The 16,727-nt window shown below is 40.8% G+C and overlaps 1 protein-coding gene across 3 annotated transcripts in view; it reads right to left on the bottom strand.

Moving 5' to 3' along the window:
- GRM8 (glutamate metabotropic receptor 8) overlaps nucleotides 1-16,727 on the bottom strand; it is a 676,464-nt gene that overhangs the window by 540,667 nt on the left and 119,070 nt on the right. For all 3 annotated transcript variants that reach the window (XM_031455300.2, XM_064487381.1, XM_064487382.1), the window contains exon 3: nucleotides 3,391-3,607. In XM_031455300.2, coding sequence (XP_031311160.1) covers nucleotides 3,391-3,607 — 217 coding nt within the window. The remainder of the gene's footprint in view (nucleotides 1-3,390; nucleotides 3,608-16,727) is intronic.

Genomic DNA, 16,727 nt, shown 5'->3' with positions numbered 1-16,727 from the left:
AATGTACTAATATTTACAGTTTATTAGGTTTATAACCACCATACTTCCCATCCCAAACCAACCTTTCCATTTTACTGTCTCTTTTCTATTTGTGGTACTTGCATTTTCACAATTGCCCAGGTTCAGAGTTTCAAGACTGATACTACAAAGGCCTCTAAATCGGTCTTGCCATCTTCTATTTCTCATTAGCACAGTCTTTTTTTTTTTTTTGCCTATTTCTATTTTTAAATGTTTTCATTTGCTTAGTTTTTAAAGTGGCAGTTTCTTTTTATTTACTGATTTATTGGGGAGAGGAGGTAATTAGGCTTATTTATTTATTTTTAATGGAAGTACTAGGGATTGAACCCAGGACCTCATGCATGGTAAGCATGTTCTCTACTCCTGAGCTATACCCTCCCCCTCAATAGCACAGTCTTAAATACACATCTTGGTAGATCCGTCTCTTATCAGTAGTTTCCTCTATTGTCTAGAAAATGAAAGATAAAATTATTAAAATCCTTTAAGGTGAAATACTAAACTAAGTGTCCATGTCAAGACTTTCAGTTTTGTCTTCCAGACCTCACTACACAAACTATACTCCAGTCAAATTGTGCTATTTGCTGATCACAAATATTTTTTTGCTTTCTCCAGTAGAAATCCTACAGTCGAGGATACCTGGCTCTGAGACTGTAATAGCTAGGATATCAAGAGGTCCTTTGTCTTTTTTCATCAAATAACTCCTGTCCCCTTCTCCCTGAGAAGGATCTTGATGACTAGAGAAGAAACATCACTGATGTCTGTGTTCATGACCATCATTCACTCATAAATTTCATTCTCCAAGACTCCCGAAGGACACTTTCCCTAGTCTCAGATTTTGTTAAAATGAAAAATGTTCTAATCAAACCATACAAGCAATTTATCACTAAACAGATTTTCATTTCACTATCACTCCATTATGATCTGTCAGAATTAATCAGAGATAAAACATAAGAAGCCTCAATTTACACTGAAATTTCTTAACAATCAATGTTGCTGAAGAGAGAAAGTCTGAACAGAGTACAGGGACATGTACAAGAGTTGGGAAAACAGACAATTTTATTAATGGGCAGACACTCCAAAAAATGAATTTATATGTCTCTTTCTCAGTCAAGATACTAAGATTTTTTAAAACACACTATCATGGTGACAGAGATGTCATGAATGTTGTAGGAAAAGAAGCAAATGTTACAGAACTAATGAATTTTCATTAGAGTCATCAGATCATTTCAGAATGGGTTAAGTTGCCACCATTTGCCATTCCCATTAATATCATTGTCATGTAAAAGGTTTAATTTTCAGCTATTTTTGTTCTAGATAAAATCTTTGTCATTAAAATGAGGGATGATTTTGATATTTAATATATTCCGTGGCATACTCTAGTGTGGTACTAATTTGGCCTTTTCAGTATTCTGCATATTAATTGACAATCCAGCTCTCCTCCACTCCCCAGATAACTAAGAACTGAAATAGAATGGACAGCCAATCAAGTCACAGAACACTGAAAGGATCAACATGGAAGAAACGTGTTGCTCTAATCAGGGGCAGACACAAGGCACTAAAATTATTTTTTCCCATCCTAAGGACTAAGATAAAAACAGCAATGGTGAATGGTACCATCTGAATCTTTTTATGTGACAGTTACCAAAGTATAGCAATGCTCCTTAAAAATGAAAACTAAGTATTTCTTTTTTTTTAGTGAGACGACTAAAACTGTGATCTCACTTAACTTTTAGAACAATGCATTTTATCAGCTTCTGCAACAATCGGCAAATCATTCCTGTACTGGATTGTTCAAAGTAATCTGTTTCATGCACACAGAATGTGTCCTATAGTTGAGAATGTACAGGATCAGTGTGGAAAACTTCTCATTTCAGTTCATACTCAAATAGTTTCCTTCTTTTGTTGAATTTTCACTCTGGTAAGACCTGAAATCAGCCACTTAAATAATGCATTAACCCTGCCTTCAGAAGCGGTTGTTTTCTTTGGAGTGGACATTTTCTCCTAAGGATAAACTTGGGATTCTTACCCAAGAAGGTAATATAATTTACCATCACTTAAAGTTCAAGTGAATGTTTTGAATTATTTTCAGAGCAACCGTGATATAATTTAAAATTCCCAAGGGCAAAGATTACAGCATCATGGATACTTAAAACAGGAATGAATAATTGTCCCTTAAATAAATTAACCCAATCTATCCATCAAGACAAAGTCTTTCCTACATTTTCTGCAACAGCACAATACTGGAACATGTGTTAAACACACTAAATATTGTGTATAAATTTTCATGCTCTGTTATATGCGGAAGAATATACCCCAGACATCTTCAAGTCTTTTAAGAGAAAACCTTATTCCAATAACTTTAGACTCTTTGTCTTTGCTAATTAGGGATAAGCCCAGATCACTCCCAAGGTCTTTTCCTGCATTGAAGCTTCCAAGAAAAACAATAAATTATCAATATAATTTCCTGCAAGTTCAAACTTACTCAAAAACAGGCAAAGGGTACTTAAATTTTTCCACAAAGCATTGTTATTACTATTATAGAAAAGTATGCAAATTTTATTCAGTAATTCTCAGTAAGAACAACAGTCATTGTGAAAGAACAGTAAAATATCTCCTTTCATCTGCAAAGTTATATTGTTAACCAATCAGCAATAAGGTTTATGCCCTAAGTTGTTTTTTCTTTTCTGTTTTTTCCACATAGTAGAATGGATTTACAACCTCATGGCTAAATATACATGTGGTAAAATGCCTCCAGAGATTTGGATGTGAACCTTGAAAAATCCTGGAACGGGGTTCATTAGCCTCCTATTCTAACCAAGTTTTCACTTCTTGCCCTTCACCTACCGTAAGCTTCAGAGTTTGAAGTAAGAATAAAACTGCCAAAAGTCAAATATGACAATAAGAATATCGCTTACGTATAGCCTTGCAGGCTGCTTCAGTATTGTTTTAAAATGATTACCAGTCTTCATCTCTAGTGTTGGATGTTAAATTCCACTGCCTTTTTTTTTTTTACATTTAATGACTTGCTAATGTAAACTTCCATCTAGAACAATCAAATAGGATGTCATTTATTCAAATTTACAGTGGCTCTAATGTGCCAGCAAACTCCCTTGTCAAAACAGACACCTTTAAAAAATGTTCGCCTGAGTCAGGAGCTCTATTTCCTAAATTAGCACCAAAGTGTCACCTTGACAGACCATGAACAACAAAATCATTTATAATAAGCCCAGATTCCCACCAGAGTGGACAAACCTGGGTCAGGCATCTGTAGGAGTTCTAATTTTTCCACACAGATAAGAGAGCGCTTGGAGATGCTCCGATTTCCGCAACCTGTCGCCTCCAAATACAATCATCTGATAAATACATGCTTACCAATCTCCCTCGAGATCTGCGTGAAGGCCTCCACGCCACTCTCTCCATAGTTGCCCTCGGAAGCCAGAGTCGACACATAATTCCACCCCAGTGCTGTCACAATGTCCACCATGGCCTGCGCTTGATAGGAGTCAGGCGGGACCACCCGAGAGAAGAAGTCATACCTGGTGTTATCACTTAGCTCCGGGGCTGTGGATGCATAGCTGATTTGAGGTATCTGCAAAACAAATGACAGGTCATTTCAACTCATGAGGAGTCTTGTCGGAAGATGGATTGTCACACAGGACACTAAATAGCCAAAGCTATGCCAGAAGCCTAGACAGAGCAGCCTGACGCCTAACGAGGGTTTCACCATCCCAATGTGATGTATTTTATCACGGTCTGTGGGGCTCATTTTCTTCCAAAGCACATTTCCAAACAGCAAGAAAGAACTGAGTTTTGCTTCAGGTTTCATTGTTTTGGAAGCCAAAGCAAAACATGTGCTTTTTGTTGTTATTGCTTTTTTAATTCTGTGCATGGTAGTTCTGGGGCAGAAAAACGAGGCAGAAATGAAGGTATACTGCATACAGGCCTCAGAAAAGGTCACCTCTGAAATCGTCTTTGGCTTCAGGACATAAAAGCTACATAACAATGAACAGAGAATTTAATATGAGATTGTTTTTACACTGGATACCATTTCAGTCTTCAGATTATATTTTGGTAAACTGTTTTAAATATATCGTTTTGCAAGTCTATTCACTGTTTATTGATATAATCACTGAGTACCACAAAAAGATCTGGGAACGGCTTACCATGTATCTTCTAATTAAGACATCTTTCCAGCCTCCCACCCCTCAAAAAAAAAAAATCACAAAACAGAAATCCATACCATAATTTCTTTAGGAAAAGAGACTATTTTCTGGCATAGCAGAGTGGATTGCCAGAAGACATTTAAAATTTGAAATCAGCGGGGAGGATATAGCTCAGTGGTAGAGCTTACACCTAGCATGCATGAGGCCCTGGGTTCAATCCCCAGTACCTCCATCAAAATAAATAAGTAAATCCAATTACCTCCCCCTTGCAAATAAATTACATAAATTTTAAATAAATAAATAAAATTAGAAATCACATGTTGTTTCTCCTAAGTAAATTCAAACTGAGTAACATAATGACTGCATACCACAAATCTACCCCTGAAAAAAAATTTAATGCAATATTCACTCATATACACAAGGGAAGATTCTTACTTTACCAGTGAAAAGCACAGGACAGAAGAAAACGCACATGTAAAAGAAATACAGTGGATTGACACAACACTGTAAACTGATTATACGTCAATAAAAATATATATACCAAAAAAAAAAAAAATGTACCGCGGAAGGACACTCAGGCTCAACGAAGCACAAAAGATGCAGGAAATCTGGCAAACAAGACAGGGAAGGACATTTCGGCCACAGGAAACTGCATGTCCAAAGGCATGGAGTCAGGAAAGGGCATGAGAGGTCCCAGGAAGTGCAGCGTTTCACATGTTGGAATGCAGGATACCAAGGGCGAAATGTCAGAAAATAAAACTGCAAAGCTAGACAGAAACCAGGTGATGAAGGGAGAGTTAGGTTTGACAAGGAGTGTGGATTTGATCACCAAGCCCACTGGGAAGCACAGCAGGACTGTAACCAAGGGAGTGCCATGATCACATTTTTGTTTCAGAAAGATCACACTGGCAGCAGTGGGGAGAGGAGCAATCCTCAAATTTTAGTGCCCACTGGGGCAGCCCAATCCCGAAAGATTCTGACGTAGTATATCTAGACGTCCAGGAATCTGCATTTTAATCTGCCCCCCAGAGGAATCTGATGCAGGTGGGCCCACACTATGTTTAGAGATACACTGAATTAAAGGGAAGTCGTACTAGATGCAAAACAACCAGTTAGAAAACTGTTACGGAAAGTATAAAAACTAAACTGAGACAGTGGCCAGTGAAAGAAAGGAAGGCTGTAGAACCTAAAAGCATCTGAAAGACAAGGAAAGGTGTAGGTGATGAGGAGAAATGTGCAATGGCTCTCAGTTTATGACTTTGAGTAGACGATGTTTGCCATTTACCACAACAGACAGAAGAACAAGTGGAGATTTGGAACATAAAAATGACTAATTCAATTTTTGATTTGCTCCTTTTGAGGCTTCCGTGAGATGAGTGAAAGTAACTAAAAAGTGGGCAATAATATAGGGGGATCTAGAGTTTAAGAGATGTACATCTCATCACTCCTCTGCTGTCATGCTATGGTGTGAAATCTCAGAGGTCAAAATGACTTCATGATGCACTAACTTGACACTTGGTTGAAGATGCAGGTTTTACTTGTACATAAAACAGTTAACTGTGCTCTCCATCAGATCCTGCAGCTAATGTCAGTGCTCTGAGGTCAAAGAGGCTCCAGTTCCATCTTCCCACACAGGGCTGCGAACTCTGGGATCCAACTGTCACCCCCTGGCCAGATGATTCCCAAGCCACGTGGAGGTTTTGACTCTCCTCTTGACATCTTTGAGAAGTCCCCAACATCTAAATAACCTTTCATAGGTCTAGAGAGTCCTACTCCATACTGATGGCCAGTGAAGTGTTTCAAGACATAAAATTACCCAGGCAGAAGCAGACGAAAGTGCTTGGAGCTCTCCAGGGTACTGCAGGATTTGTTCCGCTTCGGTATAACCCATGCCTACCTATACTGACTACAACAATGATTTCACACCCAGCTCTTTTAGGTCCTGTTCTCCTAATGGGACCACATTAACTTGCTTGTTAACATTACGGGACCTTGAAAACCAGTCTGACCTGCCTCCTTTTTGTCCTTTTGCTTTCTCTGCCAGGTACACCAGACATCTCTTGGTAGATTATCCTCTTGATTAAGCTTTGTGCCTTTGTAGTACGGGACTACTCAGCAAGAACACCTGTCCAAATCTCAAGCCACACACAAAATCTTGGCCTTTTTTACCTTTTCTGGCTTGCTTCTAGAGGACCTGGGAAAGAGATGATGGATGATTCGGTGAGATCAACACTTCACTACGTAAAACTTTCTCAAAGATCAAGAGCATATGCATTTCTATGTTCTAATAAAAGAGATTCAGCAGCCTGACCTTCATTTTGGAAGGAATTCTGTGCTTGTGTGGGTATTGTTGTGTGTGCCTGTCTGTCTGTCTGAGAGTGTGTAGGAGGAGATAGAGGAGAATTCTACAGCAACTTCTATTGCACTATGCCATTTCCTTGTTCTGTTTGGATCTATAATAATCCTTCCACTTCCTCAGCTACTCAGAGTCCAGCAGTAAAATGCCCTTACAACCCCCACCCTGCCTATAATAATGAGCCACCTCTTTCTAAAAATGAGCACAAAGTGTGAAAATTGAGTGTTTGAAACCAAAACTAATTATCTCAAATTACTACCTTCAGTCAGTCACTTTCAGGGCTGTTTAATTAGCAGTCAGCATCATGTTTAGGATCAATTAAACAGGTGTAAAGGGTATATAAAATAAAAGTTCAGATAGGAAATGGTTGTTTGAATAATTAGATAAAGGACTCTCTCCCCAAAGTCTTGAAGAGTTTCCTCTCTGCAGATCAATGTGTGGAAAACTGATGTGAGAGTACGTGTTTGTGTTTTCATTTGTTCAATTTTTGCTATGTCGCACACAGGCTACAATACAAGACATTAGGATACTGACCATACTTCAAGACAACTTTCAAGTTGCCTTGGAGTCACATCTCATTTTTGTTTTACTGTGGTCAACCACTAAGCATTGGCTCATGAAGCATTTTAATTTCTGTGCCAGCATCCCCAATATTTCCACTATCCTCAAATTAAACTTCTACTGGCAACTGAAGTGGGAAATTTTTTTAAAAAAAACCTGGAATGTTTCTGTTTCTTTTCCCAACACTGAATCCATTCTAACTAATCCCTTCACCCTGGAGGTTTCAGCAACCAGAAATAAAACAACAATAAGGAATCCCGTGGGTGGTGCATTGAAGTAAGAGGGGGAAATGAGAGGGAAAAGGAGAGTGTATCAGGAGAAGAGATGTTAGGGAAAGCATTCGCATCAGCTCATCCTTTGTTAAGATGTCACACTCTTTATAAGCCTCTGTTAACTCCTACTTGCCCATTCAAAGTGTAACATCCCAACTCTTCAGTCTGGCTGCTGAAGCCCTGATATCAGACTCTATCCCAACCTCCTTCTCAACTTCATGCCTTTGCTGTCATACTCTGATGGCATCTGCACCCCTGGCCATGCTGTTCTCTGTGTAGACAGATTCCCCTCCTCCACTTGGTGATCTTCTGCACAAGCGCAGCTCAAAAGCTCCCCCTGGGAAGCTTTCACTAACTCTCTTGGGCAGAGCTGTCTTTTGTGGCCCCTCATCCCACAGCCTCCATCATCTGCCATAAGAACCACAATTCTGTGCTGGCTTAGGAGCCTCTCAGGGACAAAGTCTCTGTTGACATACTTGGTGTCACCAGTACCCAGCCGAGCAAGTGCTCAGTCAATGTTTGGAGGCAATTAATTACTCAAACTATGGTAAGCATTGTGACACAGCCTCTTCCCCCATGGCCCTCTACCCTGCATTCCACCAAAATATTGTGCAAGCTATTCTCCACGTGCCCCTCCTGGTCCTTCTCCATCCCACTGTGTGTCCTAGGAGGTTGCTTTGTGACTGTTTCACCTGGGCTCCCTCGCCTCAGGCTGTCAGTTGAATTTGGCCAGTGGGAGGCACCTACAGAAGATGGGAGGACAGGAAGAGACAGGGATCAGAGCACTGACTCCCCCATCTCCTTCCCCACTGACTCGGTGTTTCTCTATCTAAGTCCACATCTGCAACTTCCAGTGATCAGTCACTGCCCTTGTCCCTTTGGTCTTCCCACTGCTGCTAGTTCCTGAGTACTCCCCATCTCAGGTTGGGGCGTTTAACTGTGCCCATGTCTTATAAACAGTCTTTTTTTTTTTAATTGAAGTATAGTTAGTTGCAATGTGTCAATTTCTGGTGTACAGCATAATGTCCCAGTCATGTGTGTGTGTCTGTGTATGTATATATATATACACACACACATTCATTTTCATATTCTTTTTCATTAAAGGTTATTACAAGATATTGAATATAGTTCTCTATGCTATGAAAAAAAATTTGTTTTTCATCTATTTTTATATATAGTGATTATGATTTGCAAATCTCAGACTGTCAGATTTATCCCTTCCCATCCCCTTTACCCTGGTAACCATAAGATTGTTTACTATGTCTGCGAGTCAGTCCTTTCATTAGCCTCTCTTCTATTGCCCTATGAGCGTGCCAGAAGCCTGCCAATCCACCCATTCTTCCAGGTCTGTAGAAGGGACATCCACTGCTCTGCTTCCCCATCCTCAGCCCTGCCCTAACCTCCTACCCCTTCTCCATCCACTTTCCCCTCTAGCCTCCTCCACCACTGTCCTTACAGGACATTTTCCTTTCCTTTCTCTTTCAGTGGCTTAAAGCATCAAATTACATTATTTGAAAACACCTGTCATTTTGCCTTTTTTCCCGTTTCTTATTTCCCTTGTATTGAGGTTTCATAAGAATACGTGTGCTTAAAATAAGGCCATATTTCCACTACCCAAATAAAGCATATTTGAGGCAATTAATTGCAGAACTCAAGAGACTCATCACCACATCCTTCCTTAAAAATTGTTTTAGCTTCTGCTTTTCTGATCATTGTCTTGGTTAGGAAAAAGCTCCTCTCTTTCTCCCACTACATTTTCACTCCAGCCCATAAAAGACGAGATTCCTACCCCCAATCTCACCCCTCCTGGGGGGTTCTAGATGCATTATTTCCTACCTAGACCTCCACCTCTTACTTATTCTCCCCGAAGGGGAGGGGAACTGAATGAGAAGTCAGAGTGCTATGTTTACTGAGCAAGAGCGGGTAAGGCTCTGCCTTCATTCTCTGACCTACACACACATCCCAGGTTTCTTTCTTTTCTCTGTATAGTGAGGAACAGGCAGGGCCTCCCTTCTTGGAACTGAAGCCCACCCCTCTCTGTATTCCATTGACAACCAGGTACGTGAGAGAGGCCTGAAGCCCACACCACTGTTTGAATCAGCAGACATCAAGTCTTCTCTGCAGGCAGAAGCGGGTCTCAAGGTTGAGACACGGTGTGGGGCGAGGAGGTACCATTCTGGCCTCAAATCCACGCTAGCTGAATTCTTTCCAATCCAGTTCTTAACCAACAGCCATGTGTCTGGGAAGTTATCTGGTGTTTGCTCAGCTGTTAATAAAACTAATTACTTGATCCACATTTAGCTAGATATTCCGTAATTCTTGGACTTACTTACATACTCTGATTCGAAAAGTTTAACTTAGATCTCAAGGAGGCAAAAGTGCAATTTCAAAAGAAATTCATTTACAGTTTCTTAGATGTGTTGTTAAAACTACAAACATATATTTTTTTTTTAAATAGAAGGTAGCGGGTATTATTGTCCTCTAGCGTCTGTCCTCTGCTTCTTCTAGATAGAACCCCAGATTTTTACCTAGGACTTGGCCACTCAGAAAAAGACTACATCTCCCAGCCCTCTTTGCAGCTATGATCATTATTGTAGTGGGAGTGTAACTTCTGCAAAGTGTCCTTAAAGAGAGAGGGCAGGTCTTTCTCATGCTCCTCCCACTTTCCTGCTGGCCAGAATTTGGATATAATGTCTAGCATTCAGTTAGCCATCTCAGGCCATGCCCTAGGGGTGGCAGAACAGAAGGGCAGGCCCAACCTAGTCCAAGCCATTGTGATGTCTGGATTCCTGAAACCACCTGACTGGCCTCCTGCTTCCTTTCCCACTCCTCTTAGATCCATTCTACACGAGCAACCAAATTCATCTATTAAAAAAAAAAAATTAGAGAATATCAAAATCTGGCTAAAAGTCCTTCAGTCATGTCCCCAGTGATCTAAGAATAAAGCCCAAACCTCTTTCCACAGGATCCTGTGATTTGGCACCTGACCACCTTTTCCCCTCGCTCACCAGATCCAGCACTTCCTTTCTGCTCCCTGACCCAGCCAAGCCCTATTTCTTCTCCAAGTCTCATGCCTATTGTTTCATATGCCCTCTCCAAATCCTTCCAGCCTTTTCTCATCCTTCCGCCTCAGCTCAATGTCTCCTCCTCCAACAGGCCTTTCCACACCACCCCATCTACAGTGGTCTCCCTGCCCCCATTAGTACCCCATCTCCCTAGTTATTTTCTTCATTACACTGATCACAACCTGTACTAATCTGTGTGTTCTGTTTCCCCTACTAAAATGCAGATTCTCCATCAGTCCTGTTTGTGTTGTTTACAAATGCAACATGGGCTTCTGGCACATAGTAGGGGTTCAATAAATATTCACTGAAAGAAAAATGGACCATCCACTGATCAATCAAGGACTCTTTGTATTATTTTCTTTCATGCATTGTACTTTTGAGATTTTTCCATAAAACTATTTACGGAAAAAGTCACCCATTTCCCATTTCCTTTATTATGCAAAGATCTATTCATCTGCTAGAGCTTCTGATTAACATGAGATATTCGTCGTTACTAAGCTCAGGAGATAGAATTTCAGCCCAAATCAACTGAATGCCTTTTCATTCAGAGCTGTGCAGACGCATCATAGGGAAGCATACAGTAGCCACTGAGCTTGTTGAAGAGCTGGAAATGGCCGGGAAAACGTCGTAACTATCTTGGCAAACACTTTGATGACTCATAGACTTCAACCTGTCATTAAAGAGGAATAAAAATTACATTTCTAATCAAGGACCACATTCACAGACTCTTTCATCATTTGCGCCTTCTCATGTGTCCCTATCTGCAAGGTGGATATTCTAGAAAGGGCTGAAAGTGCTTACATCTTCCTCAGATGGACTGGGTCTCTCCCTGCTACCATCACTGAGTCTAACTGCACATGACTGACAGGGTGAGATGCCGTGTTACTGAGATGTAAAGGATCTGAGGGGATTTTAGGCACCAGAAATACTCTTTCATGACCCAAGAAGATTCCTTTTCCACACCAGCTGCCTTTGTAAGGTTCCCCACTGTTTGCACATTAAAATACTATGGTAACTGTATAGCACAGGGAACTATGTTCAATGTCTTGTAATAACCTACAATGAAAAAGAATATGAAAATGAATCTGTGTATGTATATGGGTGACTGGGACATTGTGCTGTACACCAGAAATTGATGCATTGTAATTGACTGTATTGAAAAATAAAATGCAAGATAAATTTAAATTTTTTTTAATAAAATAAAATAGTATGGTAAGTTTCACACTTTCCATGTCTGCTCGAAATGACATGAATCCCACATCCATTTCCCCCAGTTTCTGGTTTGCCAAAGACTCCTAGGAAGCCAAGACACTTTTGACAAACAATGAACCCCCAAAGCATAGCTCGCAGGAAGCTCCTCAGAATCGTAGGCAATTTAAGTCTTCCTGCAAGACTTTCACACGTATCTGAGGACAGATTTGCAGACAGAAGACAATTGAAGACACATCTTCACCATCAATTCCTGCCAAAAAGGTTTTTGTGCTTTTTCATCTCTACAAACAACCTCGCCCATTGACTGTCGACCTTAATGGTGGACGAGGTTGCCGGTACGTTCTTGGTGCGGTTCAATAGCGTCATTGGTTTTCTCCAGTGAAAGATCAGCTTGAAGCTGTGCTCTTCCCTCAGGAGGTAGTGTCTGTCTGAGCACTTCTTCAGTGATGCTGGCCTTAGCAACAGCAGCCATCACAATGAGAGCTTCCCACCACCTGGTCCTGGGATGGATTTGTTGTCACTGCAGAACCAGGTCCAGAAAAGCATAATGATTACAGCCATTACCTTTATCTTTTCAGACCTGACTGCTCTCTAGTATTAAAACTACTAGCTGCTTGTGGTAAAACATGAGAATATAATCAGAAATTGTAGAAAAAAGACTGAGTGAGGATTAGAATAAATGTCCAGCACTGACCCTCCCCTCTTCACACTGCTCTAAGCTTTCACGCTCCTCTCAGCTTCATTAAAATGGAGTAAGGAGAGGGGAAGGGAGAGAGGAATGTGGAGCCAAAGAGGGAGTAATAAAGAAGAGTGATGACTATCCTGTGTTTGCTTCCAAATACATGAAGCACAATTCCCCTCGCAAACCAAGACCTGCTCAAAGAGATCCTGCCAACGCAGCAGACAGAGAGTAAGCTTCCTGTTTGTACAAGTTAATGCCAAATGTGACATCAGTCCATGACTTTCTTCTCAATTGAATCCCCACCGCTGATTCAGAGAAGGAGTTTGGTGTTTTGATGCAATGCACCGTGGGGCTTAGCACAAGAAAAGGAGGGGTGGTCTATTGAAATGGGAAATCATGGAAGCCACAGAGAGAGAGAGAAAGAATGATTTCATTGTACTGCTAATTTTATCCTTCTTCCCAATATCAGCTCATCCAGAGTAAACAAAATTTATCTACACACCCACACTGAAAGGGCCTGTGGTCAATTAATATGGTTGAGTGTAGGATGATGTTAGTACGTTTAAGGTCATGATACAGACCTTACCTCTCTCCAAAACCTTCCTTCTCACAAATGCCCAGCACCCACAACCAAGCCAAACAGAGAAGGAAGACACAAGGCCAATCCATTCACACTAGTAGATAAATAATTCAAAGATGGTTTGCTGCTGATGGTGAATCTGAAATGTCAGCGGCAAATACGAAGAAGACCAAGTCATAGGAGGCCCACTTTCTTCTAAATATGAAGACTGCATCTTTGTACCTATGCATGCCTGAAAGTACACACATACGTTACACTATAAAGGCATTTCTTGGTTTCACATAATCCACTTGGATATATGCTACTAAGTTGTAAAAGGGTATATTTATCAGCACTTTTTCAAGGCATTGTGTGAATCTAGGAAGCAAAGAAAACAAAGGGCACCCATGAATTCAGGTAACTTGGGGGGTTGATAAAGGCACTATTCTCAAGGCAGGGGCAGTATATAGGGAGTGGCAGCGGAAAGCCATCATCCAGTAAAATTGAAAGAGGGTAGTTGCCACCACTGCACCCTAAGAATCAGAGGAGGAGTCCTGGACAAAGCCACTTGAAAGAAGCAACCACACCCCCTCCACCCCCGCTGCAGAGGGACAGAGCAAGCCCCTGGCACCCCTAGAGGGAGGGATCCAGGAAATTATATCCTGACCTGTCTGCCCTCCCTGACCTCCTACTGACTCTCACTGGATCCACTAGAACCCAAGGGGCCAAAGAACCTATTGATGTTGTTTGAACAGAGTTGCCTCCCAGGGCAGCAAACAAACAGTATAATCGAGCAGGTGGATGGGAAGGCCAAGCAGAAGCTACCCGTCCCTGGTCTCATTCATCACTGATCATTAGACATTTTAAATAAATTGACAGATGGCGGTCCAGATATTCAGTTTTCTATTATATTGCTTTTTTGTATATAACTTGATGCTTTCAAATACTTTTGGCAGAACATCTACTCAAAGACATTTTGGTTTGGCTATTGGAAATTCCAACCCTAAAACTAGGACAATTAAGTTAGCACTATCTTTTGGAAAATAAAATAAGAATGCCCTGTTAATGATTTTAATCAGTTGGTAATGACATGTGATTTCTAACCTGTCTATTTAAAATGAAAGACAAGCAATCCGTTAACATGAAAGAATTTACATATAGACAACTATAATTATATCCTATAAGATTAATAAACCTTTTTTCACATCTGCTAATTACATTTTGCAATGAGAAAGCACAGCAGCTCCTAAGGGAAAGCATTGTGATCATCTATCAAGTCACTAGCAGTGTGGGAATTTTTAAGCCTAACAACCCTGCAAATATTCATTCAAAAGTTCCGATAGCAAGTTGGATTTAAAACCTTTATTTTTTTAAGGTTTTCCAACTAGTTGTTCTAGTTTATGGCTTCTCCTGATCTTCAATTTTTCCTTATTAAAAAAAAGTGAACCCCGTACTTTTTGTCTAATTTCCACACATTTCAGCACACTGTGATTTCTAGAAAGTCATCACCAGTACATATGCAGTCTTACACACAAATTAAAAAGGTTAATTCAGTACACACACATTTTCTGATTAGTGGTTAAATTAAATTTAATGTCTTTTTAATAGTTACTTTTGGATTAACTCATTCAACAAATTAGCTCCCACTATGTGCCAGATGACCATGACAGGCCCTGGGGAAAGGAGCATAAATAACACTTGGTCCCCCCCACCCCCACGGAGCAGATGGCCAGATGGAAAAGACAGGCATCAAATAAACAATCACCCAAATAAACACTTAACAGCAGAAGTACAGGCTGCTAAGAGTAACAGAGGAACTCATCTGGTCCAGGGGGTACTGGGAAGGCTTCCCTGAGGAAATGACGTTAAGCTGACACATGAAAAATGAGGGAGTAAAGGAAATGAACACTGAACTACAGATTGCCTCTCCCTTCAGACTTCCATCAGATGTCTAAACCACCCAATTTGTACAAGTGAGGAGGAGGGGCACGCGACTGACAGGTACTTAATTTCAGAAACTTGCCACAGGCAGAATAATATTAAACCAAAGACCACTGTTCCCCACGCTTTTTACGCATACTATTTTTAACTAGTATGCACCTACTTGGGCTTCTCATATCATTTCTATTTAAGAAAATAACTGTGTAATTATCAGCAGGACATTGCATTATGTTCTCATAGATTCTACAGTTTGTAGGGGTCAGGAGCGAATAAACGAATGGAGAGGTGGACGATGAAAGAATGAATGAATGAATCCACCAGAAACTAAGTTCTGAGAAGAGAAACAACTTTAATGCAAGGAAAAAATAAATGTATACTTTACATACTTATAAGCTCACAGGTCATGGTTCAGCGAGAGCTCGGACCCCACTAACCATTATCACACGTGGCATCAGAGTGAAAAGGAAATACTAACATCTACTATTGGCAAATATGAGCTCCTTCCTTTGGTTTCTATCAGTCGCTCCGGTTCCTTATGGGATGGAGGCTTCCCAACATGCTGGCCAGATACAAGGTTGACGCATAGGACTCAGGCAGGTTAGGCAGCAACCATCCAGCTCCACAAGGGCAGCCAGAGCAAGAGGGGATAGTCAAGATCCGAGGGCCAGAGAGAGCATGTGCAAACACAAGAGGGAGTGGGTAGCAGAGGCAGAGATCAGGAAAAGCGGAAGGAGAACGAAGACTGTTCCAAGCAGAGCAGACGGCCTTTGATAGACACAATGAAAGAATATTCTTAGGAAAAGCAAACAATCCAGTGGTCTAGGTACAAGGTATTCATGAGCCCCATTCAGTCTAGTTTCCTGTTTGTTTCTTTGTTGTTCATTTGCTTTGGGTTTTCATTTCAACAAGCATTTGATAAGCACCTCCTCTTTGCCAACACTTACATGGCTTCTATGAAAACTCATTCTCTCAATTTTCCTCGTAAATGTCCATCTCCTTTGTTGGCTATTATTCTTTTGTTTCTTCCTTTAAATGTTAGTATTTTTTAGGATATGGCCTAGGCTCTCTTTTCACTTCACACCAACTCCAAATCTATGCATCCAGATTAAATCTCTTTGCTGAGCCCCACACCTAAGTCCTACTTGTCTGAAAACTCCTCTTGAGTGTCCAGCTGGTATATCAAAACCACACATCCAAAACTTGTCCCATCTTCCCCAGCATAAACTGGAAGCCGACCGGTACACCAAGGGTCTCAAGTCACAGCCAGCCCAGTCAGCCTGGCTCCAAATATTTATGCATGCTGCATTTTCTTATTGCATATAACAATTTCTATCTGCATAGTGTTGAGTGTTGTCCATCTAGAGCACACAGTGTGTGAGTTTGGTCTCCCTTGTCTGGCCCTCATCTTTTCTGTATCTTTCATTGGTCAGCCAATGAAGACTTTTTCTAAAAATTAAACTTAGGTCCAAAATTCCTTAAAAGGAAAAAAAAAATACCCACGTGATTTGGTAGGAAAGATATATTCACGCTGCAAAAATTCAATGCACCAGCACTGACTACAGAACCTGTTGTCCCTAAGGCCTTGCTGCTCAGGGCTGTCAGCAAGCTCACAGCAACAGGGTCACCGGGCAGCTTCTTAGAAATGCAGAACCTCAGACCTGCTGAATGAGAATCTACATTATAACAAGATTTCCAGGTGGTTCATGTGCACCATAAAGTTAGAGAAGAACTGCTCTCATCTAAAGCATAACGTGTCCTCAGGAGGCTTGTATGTTCTTTTGAAAACTTTCCGTATCATGCTCAAAGGGATTTAAATGCATTCATTGCAGGGATTATTTTGGTAGATCTGGATGTTGTCATCATGAGGAGATAGAAAAGTTCTCTCTAGGTTCACGTTA

The sequence above is a fragment of the Camelus dromedarius genome, chromosome 7 (assembly GCF_036321535.1).
Source record: "Camelus dromedarius isolate mCamDro1 chromosome 7, mCamDro1.pat, whole genome shotgun sequence".
NCBI lineage: Eukaryota > Metazoa > Chordata > Mammalia > Artiodactyla > Camelidae > Camelus > Camelus dromedarius.
The sequence above is the reverse complement of the archived record's forward strand: the minus strand, read 5'-3'. Positions and strand labels throughout refer to the sequence as shown.